The sequence below is a fragment of the Neovison vison genome, chromosome 14 (genome assembly GCF_020171115.1).
Source record: "Neovison vison isolate M4711 chromosome 14, ASM_NN_V1, whole genome shotgun sequence".
NCBI classification, from domain to species: domain Eukaryota; kingdom Metazoa; phylum Chordata; class Mammalia; order Carnivora; family Mustelidae; genus Neogale; species Neogale vison.
In genome coordinates this window covers 2171803-2196156 of record NC_058104.1, presented here as the reverse complement: position 1 = coordinate 2196156, position 24354 = coordinate 2171803, and the positions used below count along the sequence as shown (strand labels likewise).

The 24354-nt window shown below is 60.1% G+C and overlaps 1 protein-coding gene across 5 annotated transcripts in view; it reads left to right on the top strand.

Moving 5' to 3' along the window:
* Positions 1 to 15291, top strand: part of PRKAR1B (protein kinase cAMP-dependent type I regulatory subunit beta) — a 79933-nt gene extending 64642 nt beyond the window's left edge. For all 5 annotated transcript variants that reach the window (XM_044232941.1, XM_044232944.1, XM_044232942.1 and 2 more), the window contains 2 exons: positions 13651 to 13732; positions 14057 to 15291. In XM_044232941.1, the coding sequence (XP_044088876.1) occupies positions 13651 to 13732; positions 14057 to 14229 (255 nt within the window). In that variant the 3' untranslated portion in view covers positions 14230 to 15291. The remainder of the gene's footprint in view (positions 1 to 13650; positions 13733 to 14056) is intronic.
* Positions 15292 to 24354: the final 9063 nt, after the last annotated feature.

The following is a 24354-nucleotide window of genomic DNA, read 5'->3' as shown; positions in this document are numbered from 1 at the left end:
GTCGCGGCGTCCCCTGGCCGCTCACCACCTCAGGCCTGCACTGACACGCCTTAGAGAATGGCATCGGGTCCAAGCCCACACAGCACTGAACACACATGTGGGCTCAGTGGCTGTGAGGAACATGAGCCCACGCCAAGACCTAGAGTTCTGTGTTGTCGGGGGACATGTTACGTTTAGGGCACGCGGAATCTTTCCACGCGGTTGCTTAAAACTTTATGCAAATCTATAATGATCTCATTAAAAAGCTTTTTTTTTTTTTCTTTTTTTTTTTAATGGTTCTGGGTTCTCAGCCCGGACACACACGAGTCCCTCCGACGAGGCCCCACGACAGCTGGCTCTGGGGCTGTAATCCGCGGCACTGACAGGGGCGAGCAGCTGCTGTGGCCGCCTGTCCCTGGGGCGGGGCGGGGCTGAGACCCCCAGCGCGAGCCCCCAGCCAGCGATGCCCGGAATGAATGGGGGGCCCGCCGCGCGGTGTGGGCAGCCCTGGTGACGCAGGCCCGGAGGAATGCTGCCGTCTGTTGGGCTGGCTTCCTCCTCCCGTGGCGCTCGAGGGCGGAAGGATTTCACGTTCACGCTCATTAAAGCACATTCTTCAGCTGTGTCTTTTGCCGCCGGGACAAGGGGAGCCCTTGGCGTGGCAGCGTGGCGGCCCAGCGTGGCGGTCGGCCATTCCTGCTGGGTCTCGGACACAGAGCTCAGCGCCTGCGGGCCATGTTCTCAGGTTAGAATAAGAGAAGGCAAGTCCGCCGGGCTGCAGGTGTGGGCAGTGAGGCTTGGAGCCGAGCTTGGTGACATGCAGCCCGTAAAGCACGAGCGACACGGATAAGTTCCCACGGACACGCAACACAGATTTGGTGTGTGTGACTCTAGTCTGGGCTCCTGCAAAACCCTTCCTAGGAGGCCGTGTTTGGGTCCCTCCTCTCCATGGCTTGTCTGCCCCCTCTGGCAGGAAATTTCCAGAAGGCCGTAGAGTCTAGCAGGAGAAGAGCAGAAGGGGAGACGCGGGTGTGCGGGGACACCTGAGGCCCCAGGGTGGTGCCGGGTCGCATGGCGAGCATGCTCACAGGGGCCTGGTTGCCTCCCCTACCCTGTCCCAGCTCTGGGGCTGGGACAGACCCCGCTTGCAGGTGGTGGGTGGGCCCCACGTGCATGGGTGCGAGCAAATGAAGCTGCTTCCAGCCTGAGCTCCTTGAGAGCCGGGTAACCATCTCCAAAGGGATCCCCAGTGCAGAAGCATTCTCAGGGGCATGGCTCGAGGTCCTGAGGGCGGGAGGCCCACTCCTCACATTTCCTTGAAAAGGAAAAGGAAGGAAGGAGGAATGACAAAACCCCAGGCAGGATGTGGGCTGAATGTGGTCCGCCCTGACTCGGAGCCTGTCATCGGGGCGGAAGGCCCTCCAGGCTCTCGTCTTTGCTCCTAGAGGCGACGTTCCCAAGACTTCGGCTGCAGGGTTGGGTGGGCGGCCCCGTTTATATCCTGTGGAGTCCTCCTGCACGTCCAGGAAGGGAGCTGGGGCCTCTGAAAGGACGAGAAATCTCATCCTGCTTCCAAAGCAGCCATGGCTACCATTGGACAGAGGGGCGAGGTGGGGGGAGGATGCCGCCCCTCGGCCCCATGCCCCAGACCATCTGACCTCTCACCTGTGGCCTCAGATGTGACACCGTGTCTGGGTCTGTGTGAGCCTGGCGTTTTGCGGTTAAGAACATGAGTCTCTCACATGGAGGCGGAGAGGGTCGCTCCGGTCACCCCTTTCCCCGAATCTACATTATAATGTGACCGACTGCAAGGTTCCCGCTGCCCTCCTGGGCAGGTGGGGTCTGACTCATGGGAAGGCCTTGGCAACGTGCTGGACGCCTGGAACATGCCAGCCCTTGTGTGGGGCACCCAGGCTGGTTGTGGGGGGGCTCTCCGATCCCTCGTCCTTGGGGCTCTCCTTCCTGGAGCCAGTGGCTGTGCTCTGAGATGCCTCAGGCCTCGGCTTATCAGTGGGGCCCGGAGCTCCGAGTCAGCGGCCACTTGACGGCCCCCCCTTGGACATCCAGCCCACTGCGTCTCCACACAAGCAGCCCCAGCTGCCCCCTGCCTGCGTCAGTGGAGACCCCCGAGGGAGGGTGCCCGGCCAGGCCCCAGGCCCAGCGGGAGGGGACAGACAGTGGCTGTAAGTCATTGAGCCCCGGAGCTGCCTGTCGTCCTCAGTTGTCCCCACGATGATCCCCGCGTGGGGCCACCCTGGGCCGGCTCAGACGACTGGGACCAAGGGGAGGGCGTGACACCAGCAGAAAAGCACAAATCCTTTCCTGCTGTAGGTTTAACTACATTAATAAGAAGCTTGTGCTCACAGGGCTGATCTGGCCTATAGATGCGTTTGTATTGGCCTGTACAGTGGGGTTTTTTAAAAAACATTTGAATTGTCAGGATTTAAAAATCAAGATATTTCCCATAACAATCTGGATCTCTTCCCTTTAAAAGTATGGTGCCTGGCCACCTTGGACCCGCATCCCTATCTAGCTGAGACCAGCAGAACTGAAGTGTGGGCCCCTGGGGGTGGCAAAGGGCCCCATTAGCCTCAGTCCCCACCCGGCCCTCTAGCCTGCTCGGCAGGCCCTGCAGGCTTTGACGTTGGTGGCCTCAGTGCTGTGGTCTCCGATCCGTGGGAGTCACACACATCGGCCCCGACAATTGTCCATTGTTTGCTCTGGACTGAGGCTGCCGCCCAACCTGGTCCAAGACCACGACGTGAAGCAGGTGTGAGAGGCACCGAAGGGCGAAGTGCCCTCGCAGGACGCCAGGGAAGGGAGTCGTTACCCAGTGTGTTCCTCCTGATGACGTGAGCGGGTGATTTCCGGGCCCAGGATGTGTTATGGGAGTGTCTGCTCCCCGCCAGGGAGGTCTGGTCAGGGCTCAGCGATGCTTCCTGGGGGGACACAGCCAAGGCTGCACTGCCCACCAGTGTCAGCCGCGCACCTTGCTGGCTGGGTCTTGCTCCTTGCTTCTGCGTTTCGGGTGTCCACTGCGTGTGTGCGTGTAATCGGGTAAGTGTATAGGCATGTGCGTGGATACATGTGTGGGCATGTTTGTGGGTACGTGTGCGTGTACGTGGGTACGTGTATGTGTGTGTGCATATGTGTGCATGTGTGTTCGTGGGTACGTGTCTGTGTGCGCGTGGGTATGTGCGCGTGCATGTGCGTGAGTGCACACCAATGCAGGTGTGTGGCTCTGGAATGTAACCCGATGCTCCCAGAAATGTATTTGAAGTCGTCTCCTTGGCAACTTGGATTTTTTCCCTTTTCCTGTGATCAGCCGGGTCGGGTAGGTCACACGGGACCCTGGGGTTTGCAGGCATCAGAGGCTCGCTGTGGTTTGCTCTGTGGCCAGAAGCAGCCCCGTGGCCACACCTGCCAGGCACACAGGTCAGGCCCACCAGCCCCGCTCCCCCCCTCGTGCCCCGTGAGCTCCCAGGGGAGTCGCAGGTGGGGCTGGAAGCCGCTTGTCCCCTGGGGGTGTCACCACAGCCTCGGGAGGCTGCCTGGGTGGTCCCTGGTTTAGATGCCCAGGAGTCGACCAAGAACATTCTAGAACAAAGCAGGAGAAGGTAGTGCTGGTTGTGGGTTTGTAGAGCAAGCACTTTCGCTCTGGACGCTGTGCCCTTGGTTATATAGTTTTGGAGACCCCCGGTGGGCATGGCTGATGTTTCCGTGGGAGCAGAGACCTCCCACACCACACACACGGGACATGCAGTGAGGACCGCCTGTGTTCGTCTGGGAGACTTGGCAGGAAGCATCCAGGTGCGTGATGTCTCTGGTTTGAATTGTCCTCTTTGTGTTCGCTTCGGCAGCACATATACTAAAATTGAATTGTCCTCTTTTCCTTCTGCTAATGGTACACGTGCATGTTATAATGCGCTAACCGCCAGGTCCTCACAGTGTGACCCCCTGCCCCACGGAGATAGCAGGAAAGGGGCCTAGGTCCTGCAGGTCCCTTCCGTGAGAGTTTTACGGGGGTTTGGCCAAGCCACGGTCCCCAGATGTCAGATGTTTGCTCAGCGCCACTCTAGATATTTTTTCGGAAGTTCAGATGGGATTAACAGTGACATCAGCTGATGTTGGATGAAGGGGCGGGTCTTCCATGGTGTGGGTGGGCCTCATCTGATCAGTTGAAGGTTTTCCTTGAGAGAAAGAAGACAGAGGCCCCCCAAGAAGAGACACTCCCTGCCAGCCGCTGGCCATGCAGATTTTGAACTTGTGGTCCCCGCTGTCATGCAAGTGAATTCCATAAGGTGAACCTCTATCCACACACACATCCCACTGGGGGTTTCTCCGCAGAACCCCTTTCTGATGCCCCTGCTTCTTGGCTTTTCCAGAACAGTCTGGTCTTTGCAAAGGTGGGTGTGTAAGGCCCTGAGGCCCAGGTCTGGGCACTGGGTCCCTGCTGACGTACTTGCTGTGAGGAATGGGGGCTACAGGACCCGGGCTGGGGCTTCTGTGGACTGGCTGGCTTGGTGCTGCCCATCCTAGTTTCATCAGAGCAACAAGGAGCACCAGGCCCCTTGTCGCCTCATGCCATTACCCGGCTGAGTGTCTGCTCTGTTTGGCAGAAGGTCCTTGAGTTTGCTTCTTTGTGTGTGTCCTCCCCGCGGTGCGGATCCCCCAGGTGTGGCCGAGCCTGGCAGAGACCCCCCCTGTCCTGCACAGGTATGGACAGTGGCCCCCACAGACACTTGGTCATGAACACCTGCCGGCGGGTGGGAGCCCAGTGTGGAAGGCTGAGTGGGGCTTCAGGACCCCCCGGGCTCAGCTGAGCCCGGGATGGGGTGTTGTCTCTGCGGGGCAGGCCCCCCTGGGAGAGGCGGTCTTCCTGTCTCCCAGCCCTGCAAACACCGGCTGTGTCTGAATCTCCTCGACACTGGATCCCCAGAGCTCTAGGGAAACGTTCCAGCAGTTGAGTGAGACCCTTGCCCTATAAACCTGGCGATGGACACAGAGCAGGGACTGGGCCTTCCCGGGGCGGGGACCTGCAGCAGCCCGTGGGGTGAGGCCGACCGGGGCCTCTGCAAGGAGGGGGCGTCGGGCAGAGAGAGGACAGAGTGTCTGCGCCAAGACCTGCCTCCTGGTTCCCGTGCTCCAGGAAAATGGACAAGGATGTGGATGGGGCTCGGCGCTGGGCCACGTGGCCCCACTTTGCATGCCCACGAGGACCCCGCCAAGACCAGGGCTGGGGCATGGGGTTGGGGGGGGACGATGAGGGCAGCTGGTTCCCATAAAATTCCAACAGAGAGCTTCACGCTCCGTCCTGTACCAGCTGGCCACCGGGGAGGCGTTACTATGGAAACTCCAGATTTGGCTTATCTGCCCTCTTAGCAAATTAATTTTGTGAATGTCCACCGTGCTGAGGTGATGGGACTACCATTGCTCCCCAAGCCGCCTTCTGGCCAGTGCCTCGCCCTGCTTGCCGCTCAGACATGTGGACCCCTCTGGTGGGCATGCAGATTCACCAGGATCTTGGGGAGCAGGAAAGGGGTCGCCCCACGCCCTGCTGGGTGTGTTCTTCTTTGCTTGGGGTTGTCTGTGACTCGGCCGTGCTGTGCCCTCACTGTGCACTGGCTGGGGAGTGGGTGGCAGCTGCTACCAGCTAGGTATTTATTTGGGGAGGAGCGAAATCGCCCCATGGACTTGGCACAAACTCGCCTTGGGTCCCAGGCCAAAGCAGGGTCCCCGGAAGTGGCACAGTAACCCGCGGTGGTAGGAGGCCTGGCGGTAGCATGGACACCCCCACTGACTGGGATGGTGAGGTGTGCAGGTTGGGGCTGGAGGCTGGAGGTCCAGATGGAGATGGACGAAGGGTGTGTGTCCAGGCCGAGGCTGCAGGTCAGTGATGAAGGATGGTTGACTGGCCCAGACTTCTCTAGCACAAAGGTCATAGCTTTCTTTCTGGGCCAAACTAGGGGAAGCCTGTTTCCAGAGCTCCTGGGGCCTGGGTTGGCGCCCTCTCTTAGTGCCCAGGCTTGGTGGGGGTGGCCTGAGGTCACAGGTGTTTGCTGGCCTGCTAGCCCCAGTCCCCGGAAGGAGAGACAACAGAGTTTTCAGAGAAGTTCTTACTCCCTGACTTGTAAGACTTCAGTTTTTAGGGCAGTTTGAGGTTCACAGCAGAATTGAGTGGAAGGAGCCGAGATTTCCCATATTCCCTGCTCCCTCAAAAGGCTGCCCCATGATCCGTGTCCCCCAGACTGGTATCTGTCACAATCAGCCCCATGCGGACGTGTTGTCGTCACCCAGAGACCACAGTTGGCACCAGGGTCCCTCTGGGTGGGTGTGCATTTTGTGGGTCTGGACAGTGATGACCGGTGTCACCCCAGGGTGTCCCCCAGTGTTCATGGCCGTGAAAGTCCCCTGGCACCGTCTGTCCCTCTGCCCCGAAGCCCCAGCAGCAGGCCCTCCCCTCCTGTGTGCACAGCTCTGCTTCCCCAGAGCGCCTGGCCCTTGGGGTCCCACGGTGTGACATTTGGGTCGTCTCTGTAATCAGTGTGCAGATTCGTGGCCCGTGGTCTGCACGGAGCATGGGAGCTGCTCACCTGCTCGGGGTCATCTTGCTGGTTGTGATGAAATGTGTAGACATCCCTGCGTGAATTTTCTGTGGACCTAAGTCTTCATCTGGGCCCTTCGGGTAAATGCCAGGGAGCATGATGGCTGCATCTGACGGGCCCATGCCGGCACCCACTCCGCACCTGGATGTCCCTCTGGGGTGACTGCCTGGGCCACTCTGACCTCAGAAGGGGCTCCATCCAGGGAGGCTCTGATGGCCCCTGAGAGGGTTTCAGGGGCCTGAGGGGCTCCTGGGCTCTGACGTATCTCCACCTGGTTGCCCAGTGGCCTCCTGACCGGGCACAGCCACACATCCTGCTGACCCATCAGGTAGGACCTGGGCAGGCCAGGCTCTCTGGGCTCCGGAATGACCTTGGCACATGGGTTGGAGGGTGGACTCAGTGCACGTTCCTGTGACCCGGGGCCTTGGTGCTGGCTGCCCCCGGATTGTTTGTGGATGAAGACTCTAGGCTGTACAAGTCACCTTGCTGGTGGCCGAGGCTGGACCTCAGATGAGAACCTTTTCTAAGAAAACCCCAAAATTGAAAAATCGTGTGATGACAGTGTCATTTGCTGGAATAAGGCCAGTGACACGGAAGAGTCTTTAGGAAGGCGTCGTTTCCCCGCCTCTGCCCACAGCTGTTTGTGGGCGTTCCTGACAAGCGCCTGCCCCTTGACGGGTTCCTCCTGGGTTTGCTGTTGGCATACAAAATGCGAGGGGTCTGGGGAGTGTTTCCCCAGATGGAGAGCACCCCCCCACACAAAGGCCAGAGACATCCCAGGGCCTGTGATTCCAGATCTTGTCGGGTGCCCATGCATGTGCCAACAGGCCTGTAGGTGCTCCCAGATGGGGCCGCGGGCCATGTGCATGCTGGCCACAGGATCCTACATGGTCCTGCTGGGTCCCTGGCCCCGCAAGAGGAGGGCCGAGAAGCATGCACACCACTGCCATGAAGACAGTTAAAACCTTACAGATGTGCCGTTCAGGACGAGTTAGGTTTTGGGGTGTCAAGTCCCCTACCTTGGAGCCAGGGTCCCCCAGGGACTCAGGGCTTGCAGGCCCCACCTCCAGAAGTTGGGATGCCAGGAGTGGGCCAAAAGATGAGTGTCCCCAGTGTGTCCCTCTGGAGTGACAGCCAAGTGCTTGTCTGCAGCATGGGCAGCTTAGTAATAAGCATGAGGCCCCCTGCCCGTGAGCCGCTTGAGACAGAGCATGGATGTGGACGGGGGGCCATGTGGGGTGCCCAGAGCATGACCCCAACCATGCAGGAACAGGAGAGCCCAAGTCTAGGCACAGGGCCAGTGGGAATTCCCAGGGCCGGGCCCTCCTTGAAATGACCTCCATTTCTCTGAATTGTGGTAAAACGCACACAGTATATGACTTGCCATTATGGCTACTTCTCAGCGTTCAGTTCAGGGTCACCGTTCCCTCCCCCATCCGGCTCCAGAACATTCCATCCCCCATGGAGACCCTGTCCCTATGATGCACGGACCTCCACCCACTCCCCCAGCCCCACCGTCTGTTTTCTGACGACTCTGGGTCCTCGTGTGTGTGGGGGGGTCTCCATGAGTGTCCTTTTGTGTCTGGCTAGTGTCCTTGGGGCTCGTCCCTGTGGGGGCAGGGGTTGTTCCTTCCTTTAGAAGGCAGGCTGACATTCTCTCATGGACCACAGGAGTCTGTCCAACCAGCTCTGTGCTCCGTCTGCTCCCAGTGCTGGTCCTGACAGAGTCTGCCAATGCTTCCTGAGCTCACTCTGTGTCCCACTGATCCTACGAGTCCTTGAGGTAGTGACTGTTACCCTCTCAGTGCAGAGAACACCAGGAGCCTCCCAGTGATGCTCACACCCATGCTTCCATGGATCCTGGCCAGGGACTGGGGGGAAACTGAGGCCAGGAGAAGCAGGGAATAAGCTCACAGCTCCCCAGACAGCCAGGGTAGAAGTCATGGCTTCTTGGTGCCAGGACTGGCCCAGGCCTGCCCTGTGACTCCAGGCCCCAGAAACCCACCACCTGTGGCCTCATCGTCCTTCTGGTCCCACTAGAACTTCCCACGGGGAGCAGTGGTCAAGCAGGAGAGAAACCTTTTAATTCACCTTCTCTCTCAGCTGCTCTGGCTGGGGCCACGCTCGGACCTTCCTGACCTGTCCTACATGTGTTAGCCTCTCTCAAAGGAGGGGGTGCTGTGCGTGCCCTTGGGCTGGGCTGGGGGGCCTTGGGCCCAGGTCTGCAGGCCGAGGCAGCCGTGTCCTGGGAGCCCAGGGGGTGGCTGCCAGCCCAGTTGTGCCCACCGTCACCCTACCCTCCTTTGGGTCTAAGGGTTGAGTCACTGGAAGCCATCGGCTCCCCCAAGCCCATCCTCACCCAGGCCACCCAGAGGTCTCGCTGGGACACCACTGAGTTGGCAAGCTCCTGCTTATCTCCAGCCTTGGCCTGCAGAAGCCATGGGTGATTGCATGGCAGGGAAGAACTGGGCATGGGGAGCAGAGCCTGGAGGGATGGAGCCGTGCTGTGTGACCCACACACCCCTCTGTCCTTCCGCTCAAGGACATGTGTGATGGGGCCACCTGCTTGTCTCCCAGACATCGCCCCTGCCCATCGGAGTGTGGGTCGCCAGACACTTTCCTGAGCTTGTCACGGGTGCTGCCTGGCTTCAGAGGGCATGAGACCATTCCCGGTTTGGAGAAGGAACCCTCCCTACGCAGGGCCCGTGGTGCCCCCCACTCTGGTGTTCCCCACCCGCTTCCTGGAGCCCCGGCCCTGGGGCCCACGTGCCTGTGCCATCCTCCCTTGGCCTGGCCCTGGCCTCACGGAGAATCCACTGGACACCAGCGGGAGTGCAGGCCAGTGTGCGCCCCGCGTGGTTAGCCGCATGCATGTGATGCCATCTGCCGAGTGTTTTGGCCACACTGCCAAGAGGCGGACTTGTGCTTGGGCAGCGATAAGGGTCCAGCTCCCCAGAATGGATAGAGGAGACCCTCAATGGGCCCGACACCGGGACACACTAACGTCTGCTGGGACGATTACTCAGTTAGAAACCCAACATTGCCCACACAGCCAATACAGGAGGAGCCTCAGAGCTGGTGCTCAGTCACTCAGGGGTACATGTAGGGTCTGTAGGACGCCGTCCTTGCTGAGCCTGGACTGGGGGCCGTCGAGGGCCAGCAGGCATTGGGGCGTCTGCCCCCAGCCCCCAGCTCCCACTAGACTTGGCCATATCTAGCATCCCACCAGGCTGGGGCTCCAGGAGGTGGGGGGGAGGTGGATAGGGGTGCAGGAAGGCACACCAGGGAGAACGAATAAAGGGGGTGTAGCAGGGCGCCTGGGTGGCTCAGTGGGTTAAAGCCTCTGCTTTCGGCTCAGGTCACGATCCCAGAGTCCTGGGATCGAGCCCCGCATCGGGCTCTCTGCTCAGCAGGGAGCCTGCTTCCCCGCCTCTCTCTGCCTGCCTCTCTGCCTACTTGTGATCTCTGTCTGTCAAATAAATTAAAAAAAAAAGGGGGGGGTGTAGCAATGACGCCTGCTGCACACACAGCACGGGTCCAGAGCCCGGGCGTGTGCCCCAAGGGCCTGTCCCCCCGCAGGACCGGTCAGGGGGCCTCTTGGCCCAAAGCCTCAGGCTTCCTACCGGGCCCTCACAGTCACTGCCGCCACCTCTGCTGGGTCTATCTCATAGAAGTCGTCCCTGCCTGCCTGTTGTAGGAAACCAAAGCGATGAGTAGGGTTTTGCTTTCATAGGAGACATTTAAAACTCAAACAGATGGGGCTCCTGGGTGGCTCAGTGGGTTAAAGCCTCTGCCTTCGGCTCAGGTCATGATCCCAGGGTTCTGGGATCGAGCCGCACATCAGGCTCTCCACTCGGCGGGGAGCCTGCTTCCTCCTCTCTCTCTCTGCCCTGCCTCTCTGCCTACTTGTGATCTCTCTCTGTCAAATAAATAAATATAATCTTAAAAAAAAACACCAAAAAAACCCAACCTCAAACAGATGCTGAAGGAAACGGGCCATTTACGGTCCCCGCCCCTGGACGCCGGTGCTCTCTTTGCTCCTACGTCCTCTTAGGGCGCGTTCCGTGTGACCTGGTTTATTTTCAGACCAGGGTTAGAATCACTGAGTGAGAAGTTTGGGGAATATGATCCGGAGTTTTGGCAAGCGCGTTTTTCCAGCCCAGAACGTTCCAGCTCACGGTCCCACGAGGGTGTCTCTGCTGCCCTCACAGCAGGCTGGGAAGCGCAGCTCGGACTGGAGGGTTATTTCCAGGACCCGGGGTGTGTGGTGCCGTGGGAACGGCTCTCTGCTAGGTGGAGGTCTGCGCCCTTCAGGGTCAACCTGCGCTGGGCAGACAGTGGTCCTCAACGGTCCTGCCAGAGCGCTGGGGGATGGTGTTGGGCTCGGGGAGTCGGTGCTGCTGGGTCGGGGCCCCAAAACAGATTGGCATGTTCTGTTGAGTATGTGTCCTGGGCCAGGAAGCTGTTCCACGTGGCCCTCCCATGTGGCCGGCGACTGGTGTCACAGCCACGCAGAGTCTGTCTGTGAGAACAGGGTCACGTGGTCACGATCCCCATGAAGGAGGCCTGGGGCTTCGGCTCACAACCGGCGGGACTATTCCCTACCCTGTGTTTGCCGAGGGCTCTCCCTGTGGGCACTTTCTTTTTGCAAAGCCTCGTGGCCATCTGGCTGGGACAGGGACACCCGTGTGCGGAGCACACATGTCCTCCGAGGGCCCGCAGATAGGGTGCGTGTGCTCCCCTGTGTTGGAGGTCATGGCCTGCCTCGTCTTTGTACCACCAGAAAGGACGTAGGACCCGTTGCATGGCGGTTGGTGGGCTCAGGTGAATGTCAGCGTGGCTGACCTGAGCTGCCCCCCACCGAGCCCATCCTTGCTCCTTCTGTGAACCCAGCCAGGATCCCCAACCCCTCCCTATTGGTGCCCACCATTTCTTCAGCAGCTCCGTGAGCGTCTGACCTGGTTGGGTCAACGCAGCATGAGGAGAGGTTGCTAGAAGCTTCTAGAAGGTTTCCTGCTGATAGGAGAGCTGTAGGAGGAAGAAGTGGGTTCTCTGCCTGCTTATGGCAGGGGAAGACATTGGGTGACTCCCACAACAGTGGCAGCGGCTGTGCCACCAGGAGGGACCAGGTCACCAGAGCAGGAGGTGGGAATAAGCCCAGGTCCGGGGCCCACGTTTGGGTGGCTGAATCAGCCAGCTCCCAGGCCTTGCCACGTCTTGTGGTTCTGAGGCCTGACAGTAGCCCCCAGCCCCTCTGCTTGGTTTGCTAACATTGGGGGCTTCAAAGCCTCTGAAGGAAGCTGTGGACCTGGAGTGTCCCTGAGTAATTCTGCAAACCAGAGGCCTCCAGGTCCATGCCTACAGTTTTGGAAGAAGGAAACGATCCGATTGTAAAATGGAAAGTTGTCTAAAACGGGAATGAAAGGCATGTAGATTACGTGCATCACAAGTTAAAGGACATCAGTGTGAAAAAGAATTAGGTCGGCACAGTGGGGTATCGAGACAAATAATGCCTGTCCTGGTGGCCCCGGGCACAGCAACCACATGTGGGGTTCAGGTGACCTGCCCCACGTCCCGCTGCAGGAGGACCAAGGCTGGTGACATCAGAGCCGCATGTCACCCTCAGCCGTCGCCCACAGTGTGGGCCAGGGTCCCAGGACTTCATTCCTCCCCAGGGCTCGGGGAGGGGGCCCATGTTCTCCAGGCCCCCCGCCAGCCACAGCTCCTGGGGGATGGCGGCGTCGCCCGGCTGTTCAGACGTCTGGCGTCATCCATCAACTAGCTTCATAAACACCCTAGACACGCACGAGCTGAGTGGTCCCGGCATGGGGAATCCAGCCGGAGGGGTTGCCAATAGGTGCTCGGAGATTTCTAGGCTTGGCTGCACTGGCAGGGTCTTTTGACTGCTGCGTTTCCCTCCAGACCGTAGAGAGGCAGGAGTTACTCATTAACCCATACACCGCGAGGCCAGAGACGGTGAGCCGGAGAACTGAGCCTACCTTGGAGAAAGATCACGTTTGTTCATGCGGCAAGGGCACCGGGGAGCTGGGCTGCAGAGCTGTGGGCACACTGTAGTGGCAGAGGGTAGTGGGGGGCGCAGGGGCCCACCTCCTCCTGGGCCAGTCCCCTTGGCCGCCCTGAAGAAGCACGTGGCCTCTCCCAGTGAGGAGGCTGCAGGAGGGACACTACGTGTTGGTTGACACCCCTTTGCAGGGTCGGTGTTGAGCCCTGTCTGGGTGCTCTGGGCGTTTTTAAAGCTTCCCTTTCAGTTTCCACAGTGGGGCCAGCCTGCTGGCAGGTGTACAACAAGACAGCGTGGATGAGACTGGTGTTCAGTTCCCCTAAACAGGGCCCAGCCCGAGGGCTTGGCAGGCGAGGGGGTCCTGGGGTCAGAGCCGCCCAGCGCCAGAGCTTCCACACATCCCTGCCCCCGTGTGAGGCTGCCAGCCCACCGAGCGGGAGACTTCGACTGCCTCGTGCTGGCCATCCAGGCCTGCATTAGTTATTGAGTTGGCAGCAGACTCCCCTGTTTGGGGGTCGGGGGGAGCCAAGCTGCTCACAGGGAGCGGGACCCAAGGCCACGCCCATCCTGCAGGAGTGCCATGTCCTTGAGAGCCAGCCCAAGGTCAGCTCCAAGATCCTCCCCACTGCATGGCCTTTGGCAGCCTCATGCCCTTGGCCAGAGGGTTCCCTCCCCACACCCTTCTGTTCCCAAGGAGGAGAACCCTGAATTCACCTTAGAGGGGAGAGCACATGGATGCAAGCTGGCAGGAGGGAGATTTGGTCATGTCCCCTTGCTGGGTGACCTCTCACCTGTGGGCCCTGCTTGTGACTTCCTCACCTCTGACTTCTTTACATGTGACCCCCACCAGCTGGGTGTGACCCCAACTTTGCTGGCTGTGACCCCCTACCTGTGCACCCCCCCGCTGCGTGTGACCCCCCAACCTATGACCTCCTGCTGGGTGTGATCACCCCCCCCTCCCTGGGTGACTTCAGGCCATCCTCCCCGTCCCCGCCCATGCCCACTCCAACCACTGATCCTCACGTATCCCCTTGGCGTCTGCAGGGCACGGCCTCCGTCCTCCAGCGCCGGTCCCCCAATGAGGAGTACGTGGAGGTGGGGCGCCTGGGGCCTTCCGACTACTTCGGTGAGTCTGGAGTCCCCGCCCTCACAGGGTGTGAGTCGCATGGTGGGGGGGGTCCCTGGAAGGGCGCTGAGGTGGAGAGCCATGGGGGGTATGCGGGGAGCAGGCTGGGGTGCCCTCGACGGATGTGTCCTGGACGCAGCTGCCCCTGGGAGGGCATGACCTCGAACCCCTAGCTCCCCAAGCCCCTGCGGGGTCGGGGTAGCGGCAGATGGATGGGAAACTGTGTGTCGGTGCTCCCCGGGACGAGCTTGCTGGAATCCAGTGGAACTGAGCAGTGCGGGCAGCCCTGTGGGCCGGGCCCCTGACCACCCTCTCGCTCCCCAGGGGAGATCGCGCTGCTGCTGAACCGGCCCCGGGCGGCCACCGTGGTGGCCCGAGGGCCCCTCAAGTGTGTCAAGCTGGACCGGCCCCGCTTTGAGCGCGTGCTGGGCCCCTGCTCCGAGATCCTCAAGAGGAACATCCAGCGCTACAACAGCTTCATCTCCCTCACCGTCTGAGCCCCGCAGCCCCGCTGCCCAGCTTCTGTGTGCTGGCAAGCTCGTCTGTGTCCACGGGCCGCAGAGGGGGGTGGGCACCCTGGCCACGTGGGGCCACCCCTCCCTCCAGGCTTTTGTTTGGAAAAAAACAGTCACCCTGTGCACTTCAAAAAAACGGTCCCCAGAGACCCCTGGGCTGAGGAGATGCCAGCGGCCCCTCCCCACGTCCCTCCCTGTGTGTCTTCTCTGACCAGCCTGCCCCCGGGTGGCCAAAGGGCCCAATGAGAGTCCAGGCTGGCTCAGGTGGGCTGAAGGTCATGTGATCAGGGCTCCAGTCCTGAGGGTGGTGCGGTAACCTTTGGGGGGTGTCTTGGAGGGACCCCCAGCTTCCGGGGAAGTCAGTGTGAGGGACAGAAGGCCCCAGGCATGAGAGCCTCTGGTCACCCAGGCTCACAGGAACCCTTAGAGGAGGACATGGTCGAGTGGCGCGTGCCCTCATCTCCCCTGGGCGGTGCCCCTAGGGTGGCCTGGCACATGAGGAGCTGGGGACGCCCCACCATTTGAGGAGCACTGCTCTCCCAGGGACAGGGGGTCAGGATGTCTGCTCTGCAGCTTGTTTGTAAGACAGCTTCTCGGCGACCTTCCGAGAGAGGGGAGAGGTCTTACCGACACGTGCTAGGTAACGTGAGAGCCAGGGGCCCCTTCTGTGATGCCCGGCAATGCCCCACTGGACTCTGCCCTTGCCCAGGAGACATGTGCAGACGAAGCTTCACCCTCCTGTAGCAGGAAGAGGAGTAAACAGCCCCAGGCCCCACAGTCCCAAGGCCAGATCCATTCAGCTCCCCCCAGATGTGTTTTCCGTCCAGGTACCCTGTGAGTGAGAGAGGCCTGGGGGGCGGCGTAGAGCCTCCCGGAGCCAAGAACCACATGGCGCCGTTCCCCTGGTGTTGCTCTCCTGTGCACGTCCGGGGGGCCCCCGCCAGCCCTGCCCCTGCCCGCGGAGTTTCTGTGACGCGTGAGCCCGCCCAACTCATCGCGATGTTCTGAATGCTGCATGTCATATTAAATGTGCAATGAACTCTCCCCTCCCGACTCGGTCTCTTGGTCTGAAATCCTTTACAGAGGAGCGTTTTCTTTTTCTTTTTCTATTGTGGTAAAATACACGTGACCTAAAACTGACCCCTTTAACCATTTCTCAGCGTCCAGTTCAGGGGCACTGTCCCCCCACCCCAGTCCAACTCCAGAATGTTCCATTCCCACACATGGAGACCTGTCCCCGTGACGCACGGATCCCTGCCCGCTCCCCCAGCCCCGGCCCCACTGTCTGTTCTCTGTGTCTGTGAATCTGACGACTCCCGATCCTCGTGTGCATGGGGTCCCCGTGCGTGCCTTTCTGTGTCTGGCCGGTGTCCTCAGGGCTCGTCCCCATGGGGCAGGGGGGGTTCCTTTTAACAGCTGATTGACACCCACTGTGTGGACCACGTCGTATTTATCCATCCACTTGTATGACAGTGGGGCTGTCTCTTCTGTCAGTGTGGGTGTCTCTGCCCTCCATCCTGCTATCAAGAACTCACTATGGTGCCTTGGGTGTAGGGCACTATGGGCAAGGACACAGGCCCCTTGCCCACCTCAGGTGCTTTGGATAGGCTGGAGTTTCTAAGCCAGGAATCGGGGGTGATGACGGGGAGCCCACCTGACTCAGTCCTCATATCCAGACTTTGGAAGCCGCAGTTCTGGGCAGAGCCTAACCCCATGATGCTAGCCTCCCCCAGCCTCTCCCAGGCCAGCAGGCAGGCTTCAACCCTGGAGTCAAACAGGGACTCACACGCAGCCCCACCGTTTGGGACTGCCGGCCTTGCTGTGGGGTTGGGAAGGGCCCATAGGAGCCGGGCGGCCACCAGCCAAGTGCCTTTTCTCATGGCTGGACGGGGGCCAGGCTCCTTGGGAAAGCCACTGCCATGCCAGGAGCAGGGATGCCAGCCCCCATGCAGGTCATTCTGCCCTGGTCTGGTCATGCAGGAACTCCAGAATAAGGAATGACCTAAAGAAAGTTACTGCTGCTGGGCTGGGCAGCAGCTAGTGGGTCCAGGGTGGGGAGAACTCTGCGTGCACCTTCCCCGAAGTTATCCCTAGGCTGGTAAGAGGGGATGGGTGGAGAAGGATCTCCACTCACAGAGGACATGGGTGAGAGGTGTGGTTCTCAGCTCTGAGCCGTGGGGCTGGGGGAAGTTGTAGTGGGACCCAGTCCACCCGAGTTCTGGCCAGAGGTGAGGTTCTGAGGGGCGTACTCAGGAGGGCTCACCCGGCGGTGGTCCATCATGCTAAACCACATGGTCTTTCCTGTGAGGCTCTCCTGGACCCCCATGCTGAGCTGGCTGGCCTGTTCTTCTATCCCACCACCCCAAAGAGCTTCCTGAAGGTCCACAAGTGCTGGCCACCTGAGGTTTCTAGGCTCTGCCCATGAACTCGGGGCCATGGGGCCACCTGGCCTCCAGCTGTCCAGGTCGTGTGGTCCCAGATGCTCAAAACGGGCAGCCACAGGACCTCACAGCAGGGTCAGGGGCCTGGGACTGGCAGTGGTCTTCAAACCGTTTCTCTGTTCTGTCTTAGGAATTCAACACATATTCTGCTCAAATTTCTTGCCAAAGTATCTATTTGAACAATAAAAAACCTTCACACTTCAAAGCACGGCATGATAGAAATGTAACGGGAGCCCAGTATGTCATTCTGAGTGTTCTGGTGCCACTACAAAAACAGGAGCAAAAGCAAGTGAGATTCAGGATTTTGAGTTAAAATAGACATAACCTAGAGTCTAGCGTTTTTTTTTTTTTTTAAGATTTTATTAATTTATTTGACAGACAGAGATCACAGTAGGCAGAAAGGCAGGCAGAGGGAGAGGAAGGGAAGCAGGCTCCCTGCCGAGCCAGGACTCGATCCCAGGACCCTGAGATCATGACCTGAACCGAAGGCAGGGGCTTTAACCCACTGAGCCATCCAGGCTCATCCGAGTCTAGCGTTTTAACCATTTTTAAACATACGGTCCCGTGGCATTCAGTGCATTCATAACCATCACTGCTGTCTTGTCTCCAGAACATTCCATCCCCCCTCAATGTCCTGGTGACACACTAACCCCCACCTGCTCCCCCAGCCCTGCCGTCGGCTTTCTGTCTCTATAAAAAAGTTCATTTTAATAAAGATTTTATTTAGAGGCAGCTGGGTGGCTCAGTCGATTAAGCGTCTAGCTCTCGATCTCAATTCGGGTCTTGATCTCAGGGCCGTGGGTTCAAGCCCCGCACTGGGCTCCTTGCTGGGCTTGCCGCCTACTTAAAAATAGTAATAACACTAATATATCTTATTTAATTCAGTGCTCTGAAAACATTGTCATTTGTGCTTCGAACATCTTACCAGTATAGAAAACAGTGGACAAGAGACACCGTGTTCCGGGAATCACATCTTTGGTGTTGGCACCTACATCGCGAAGCCCTTCTCCCCGGCACATTCCTGTATCCCACAACAGCCGCACGCCGCTGGTGGCTGCCCCTCGGGACAGCGCAGGCGCAGACCTGGAGGGCACCCCTCCCGGGCCTCCGGATCCTGTGTGAGTGCGGGTTCCCCAGGAGCCGGTGAAAACAAAGTTAGTGAGGAAATAGCCCGTCTCTGTGAGGCCACCATGTGCAGCCCTGGACACACACTGTCGTTGTTAGCGGCTTCCTCCTTCGCTTCTGTGAAAGTTACACGTGGACCTGGGAGGGACGTACGTGTGAATTAAGGCCTTCTAAGTCCATTAGAGATCTTCAGCATCCTATGGCTCAGCGCGGAAGGTCCTGGTTTGAGGCTAGAGCATCCCGGAGGGCAGGGGGCCCTGGCGCCCAACCCCAGTGGGACCCTGGCATGTTGGGCTGGGCTTGGGAGGGACAGCGAGAAAGACTGGGGGAAAACTCCAGGCGCAGTGGAGATGGGTCTTGAGGGACCCACTTAAAGGAGGCAGAACTGGGATTGGGGCCTGAAGCCTCTCTGTTACCTCTTGCCACGTAACAATTTCCCCAAATTTGGAAGCCCCAGCCATCATGTGTCTGCTGTGTGGCCATCTCCACGTGTGGGGCAGGACCTGAAGCAGCTTAGCTGGGAGGTTCTGGCCTGGGTCCCTCAAAAGGTAGAGGCCAGGGGCTGGGTCTGCGTTCCCTGGGGCCGCCTCCCAGGACTGTCCCTGCTGTGGACAAAAGGCTCGGTTCTGATGCAGGAGGGCTCCCAGGGCCACATGGGCTTCCCCATGACTCAGTGATGTGACGTCTGGCTTCCCCCAGTGAGTGGCCTGAGGGAGCAAAGAAGCAGACCTTGTCCTGGAGGTCACTTTGAACCATGCTGTCATTAGTAATGGTCACACTTGCAGAGAAGGGTGTCACGGAAACTTTGGGCAGCCCCGAGGGCAGGGCTCTCACTGCTGGGTTGTGCTGACTACTGCCATGGCTGTTGGTGGCCAGAGAGCCCTGTGAGAAGTGGAGCCCTGAGCCGTACCGGAGGCCCCGGGCACCTCCAACATTGTGGCATGGGGGGTGTCCAGACAACCACAGGCAGAGAGGTCACATTGCACTCTGAGGTCTCATTTTACAGATGAGAAGCTGGAGGCTGGAGGAGGTGGTCGCCGCCCACCAGCTTTCCCTCGCCCCTATGTGCAAGGCTGAGCCCGGCCGTGGCAGCGGGCATCCTTCCATTGTCTTCAGAGCCCGGTTCCCAGTGTGGGCGTGGTGGCACCGGGGGACCCAGAAGGAAGGCAGACGCTTTGAGCCCCCAGGCCTGGCAGTTTGTTACAGCAGCTGAAGGATGCTCATACAGACGCTGAGCCGGGATTGGGGCCGAGCTCCGGGCCCTTCTGGGAGTCTGGGGTAGACCACCAGCTGTGCCACTTTGAACGTAGTCCCCCTCTCAGGAAGCCCTGGGCCGGGCAGGGTGGGGCCCCCTGACTTGGAAGGTGGGCTCTAGTCCCTGCTGCCCACTGCGGGGGTCGTGGGCCAGAGCAGCATCTTCCCCAGCTGGGCCCTGGGCCTGTTCCCTCTGGCGCCTGGCGGGCATAGACGGGGTCTTGTAGGGCTTGTGAAAGCACACTTTTGTGTGCCTGAGACAACAAGCCAGGCAATTGTTCCTGTCCCATCATGGCCCCCAGGGCGGTGCCAGGGGCGCGGTACAGAATAGCTGCCGGGATGGGGTCTGCGGCGGGTGGGGGTGGGGGGGGGGCGGGCGCTGGGGACTGTGGCCACGTAGACTGACCCACACACTCCCCCTTGGTCCCCAGCTGCCGTGGCCAGGACTGCCTCCGTCCCCAGGGGCCCCGTGTCTCCTGGCTGCTCAGGGGGCTGACGCGGACACCACGGTCCTGAGGGGCTTCCGGAGGGGCCAGGGCGTGGCTGGGGCAGGCCCGTGGGCGAACCCTGTGCGCGCAGATGCCGGGTGCCTCGCAGGGCCTGGCACTCCCTCAGCCCCGAGAGACATTTGAATAAACACATAAAGGCAACCTTCTGGTTGAAGGAGGAAAATGTCGGGAAAGCCAGCCTCTGGCTTCCACAGGTCAGGAAAAAAAAAAGGGAAACTTTGACCAAGGTCTCCCAGATTCTACCAAAATGAGCTCAAAACAGCTCACAGCTTACATGTAAAGACAGAAGTATAAAACTTCCAGACACGCAGACAGAAGCTCCTCGATGGCGAGCCGGCTGGGAAATGGCTCTGAGACTGAACCCCCAGCGCGCCGTCCGCAGAAGGGAAATGGGATTACGTGGAATTCCTGAAAATGAAAACCATTTGTCCTGAAACAGCCTCAGAAACTTCGAGCCACAGATGAGAAGAGGTTTTCAAACCACATGGCCCACGAAGGGAAGAGCTCTGGATACTTGGCTGGGGCATGAGCGAACGTCCCACCCAGGAGCCCATGCAGGTGGCAGATACGGGGACAGAAGAACATGCACGTGGTTAGGGCCCGCTCTCCACACTGGTCAGGGAGGCCGCGGGGAAAAGTGGTGACAACACCCAGGGACACCGGGTCACCGACTCACGTGCGCTAGCGTTCTCTCTCTCTTCAATAAATAAACCTTTTAAAAAATACTAATAAAAAATTTTAAAACCCACACCTAACCAAGGACTCCTGTCTGGCCCAGCGGCTGTGCTGTTGGGTACTTGCCCCAGAAAAACGCAGCATCTCAAGGGGACCCTCACGGCAGCCTTATTCACACGGCCCCAGGCTGGAGGCTACCCAGGCATCCTTTAGCGGGCTGTCCACGAGCTGCCACGGGATGTGGCTCGGCTACGGTGAGGAGCCGCCGGCAATACAGCAGCAGCAGTTCTGGCGCGTCTCCAGAGAGCCACGCTGAGCAGAAGAGCCAGCCCGAGGGTCACGGGCTCTGGAATTCCACATGCCACTTGCATGCATTCTGTGAAATGATGACACGTGGGAGGGGAGCCAGGCTTAGGTGGGGGGTGGGGAGGGAGTGGCTCGCACACGGCGCCCCTCGCACTGATGGGGTGGCCTGCGCGTTTGCTGGATCCACATGGGGATCTGGCTCGTGGCACCGCACACGTGTTTTGCAAGACATGGGCACAGGGGGGCACCGGGTAAAGGGCAGCCCACGTTTTGATCCCAAGGGAAAGAGAGAGGCTGGGTGTCTCAGGGGCAGTGAAGAGAATGCCGAGGCAGGGAAGGCAGGTGGCCCTGGGGATGGGATCAGACATTCTTCTCCACCAGCGGAACTGGGACCCCAGGAGCCAGGAGTCTGGTGTCCCTTAGAGAACCTTGGGCCTGACTGGGGAGGAGAGCAGGGAGGACAGCCCAGTGGGGGAGGCCTCAGATGGGGCAGGAACACAGAAGATGCTGCAGGTGGGGTCGGCAAGCTGCGTCTTCACCCCTCACACCCAGGCAGCACAGCCCAGCCTGGCCTTGGCCCCTTTCCCCACACACCCAGAGTCCCCCAGAGCCACTCTGCCACTTGCTTTGTGACCTTGAGCCAGTCCCTGGGCATCTCTGGGCCTTACCACCCTCCATGACACCTGAAAGGGAACACAGTGGTCCCAGATCCCCTCCCTGACCGGGGGAGGGCTCATGGGAGGCTGGGCGCTGGGAGCCCCAGAGTCAGAGGCCCGCCCTGCGGTGGACACCCGGGCCCACTCATTAGTTTGCCATCCCATCTGCCCTCTTCCGCTTACTGTGCCCCTTTGACACTGTTCTGGCCACGGAGGTGGCCTGGCTTCCCCAGAGACACCCTTTCTGGCCGTCTGACCTGGGCATTCAGAGGATGGACCTGTGCTGGGCCCAGCAGCCCTCTTGCTGCCCATGCATCCAGGTGCGGCAGCTTTTCCGGGGGCCGCCCTGGGTGCCCCATTCCATGACCCTGTCATGGGTCTCACGGGCGTGAGCCTCTGAGCTGCAGCTTTCCCGTCCATCAGTCGCGGGTAGAGACCCCCGCAGCCCCATGTGAAATGAGAGCCCAGCCGGCAGGAGGCAGCTTGCCAACCAAGGCCGTCCCGCACACCCTGCTGAGAGGACACCCCTGGCTGTCACCGCCCCAGCCTCACCTCGCCCAGCCTGGTGGCTGAATCAGCCGGGCAGTGACTCACTTTGAGGTCTGGCACTTCCCTCCCAGGCCCACGGTTGCCAGGCTGCGCCCAGGGGCGGCTGACTCCTTGTCTGGGAAGTCCTCACCCTCAGCGGTGGCCTGTCCGTCTGGGGCTGGCTCAGGGGACCTGGGCCCTGTGGTTCAAGGGCTCCCATGGCCACTGCAGGCCATGGGGGGGTCCAGTCCCTGAGACTCAGATCCAGACAGGGTCCCTGGGGTCTGCCCCAGGCTCGCCAGAATGAGGCTCCACCCCATCCCCTTCCCGGAAGCCGCAGACTGCGCTGACCTCGTTCTCCCCTCTTGGACTGCTCTTGCCTTCTGGGATGTGACCAAATTAGGAAGTTGGTGACTCACTTCTCTGCCCCAGCCTCACCTCCCTTCGGACAGAGCATCCCCTCTCTCATGGGGGTCAGCTAGTCTGGTTCTAACTTAAGTTCCAAGGGCAGGGAAACCTTTAATTAGGCTCGATCTAGGCCTGGAAACCCAAGACGGTGGCATGCTCGGGGATCACCAAGGCCCTCGGGACCCTTCTGTGGGAGCTACTTCCCGGAGGCCGAACCTGCATCACTTCTAGAATCCACGTGCAGAACTCTCACTTGGCCACATGGAAGGTCGTTGGGTTTTCTGCTGCTCCCGCCATGGGGGGGTTCTGCTCTAGCTTGGACAGAGCCCCGTGCCACGCCTCTGAAGACCTCCCTTTCAGCCGCCCTGGTCCCTCGCTGCTTTTACTTTCACAGCTGCAGAAATTAGGCTGGTGTGTTTCAGGAACGTCCTGGGCCATGAACTCGGCCGTTGCTGACCTAACAACCCCGTGACGGTTCTGGGTGGGCATACACGGGGCTTGCGAACCCACAGAACCCTTCGGGTGCTGTCTAACCTGCCCCGAGTCCTGCTGCTGTTTGCGGCAAGGACGGTCTCGTCTCCTCTGCGAAGTGAGAGTGCGAAGCGATGTGCCCGTGACACGGGGACACCTGGGGTCGGAGCTACGGATCCCAGAGCCTGCGTGTTCAGAGCCCCGGGCTCCGATGGGGGCGGCCTCTGGGCAGCAGGGGGACCCCGTGGTGGCGCTCGGCCTGGAATCCAGGCAGCTGCACCGCTCCCCCTACACAGGCCAGCTGGTCCTGTCTTCTCCTCCCCTCCCTTCACACGGAGCCTCCGCTGCCCAGGGCCAGCCTGGAGCACACCCAGCTGCCACTTGGGGGACCCAGCTTTGTGGAGGCGACGGACAGTCCCGGGTGTGGTTTGTGGTCACCATGTAGTGTCCCATGGAGTCCTTGCGACATCAATGACATCAATAGCCACCACGGGTTCTGTAGATTAAAACATAGGATGGGGCCCAGTGTGTGTGGCTGGTCTCTTCACCCCAGTGTGGGGGCCCCGGGAACTAAGGACCTGGAAGGATAGAAGCGGGGTGGGGGTCCTCCTGCCTTGTCCGGGATGCTCTGCTAGGCGCGGACGCCCCTCTGAGGCTATGGGCCTCAGCAGCCAGCTGGTCTCCCTACATGGGCACCGGCCCCCCAGAGTGAGCCACCCGACCAGAGGTCCCCTTAGGCCCCGGGCCCCGTGTCTCTCCAGGGCCTTGGGAGGGGCCCCTCTGCAGTGCTGGGTGGCTGAGGCTCCTCAGTGTGCACTAGGCTGTGTGTCTCCCTGCACAGGGGCCCTCTTGGTCTGGTCCCCAGCTGTCTGCCCGCCCCTCCAGCCCCACACATACGTTTGTTGAATGAATGCATGATTGGCTAAGCCCACACAAAAAGGCCTTGTAGGGACTGCTTGGATCAAAATGAACTGAACTGCTGAGTCAAGGGTCCTCAGGAACCTTAAATGAGGCACAGAGGCCGAGCCAGAGCCAGAGGGACTCTGCCAGGTCCCAGTAGATGCCGGAGCCAAGGTTGGAACCTCCGCTCTGGGCACCAGACCCCCACACAGCCCCTCCAAGCTACTGAGTCAGAAAAAACGTGTGTTACTTTGCGTGTCGTTGGCTCGTCATTGTTTCCGAATGCACTCCAGCAAGTTGTGTGCAATTCCGAGGAAAGCGCCCTGGTCATCCCCGGAAACACCAGGGGCCCCCGGGCTTCATTTTTCTACGGGCTAAAGAGGTTGCCCAGAAAAACTTGACACATTTAGACAATTCCAGTGTGAACTCTCCAAATTACCCAGTGTCTGTGGTATGTTGTGTGTTGGGGGGAAGTGAGGGTGGCCGGGGACAACCTCTGTGATCCCTGGCCTGGGATCCCTGAGGGGGCAGGGGTGAACTCCTCGGTGCTCCAGGCCTGACCGGGGCCATACTCTGGGGACTGGGTTTTGAACACTCTGGGACCACGAGGTCTAGGTCCCAGGGAACTGGAAGCTGGCCCTGGTGGGGCTGGGGCTCAGGGGAGCCTTGGCCAATCCAGGCTACCCCCCAGCCCTCCATGCCCGGCGCCCCCACACATACCAGTCCAGGGCTGGCTGCCTCTGGGCTCCCTCTTCACCTCCACGGCCACCCCTGGTCCCAGTCCCTGGTCATTGGTCACCAGCCTCCTGGGGCTCCCAGCCCCCACCCCCTCTT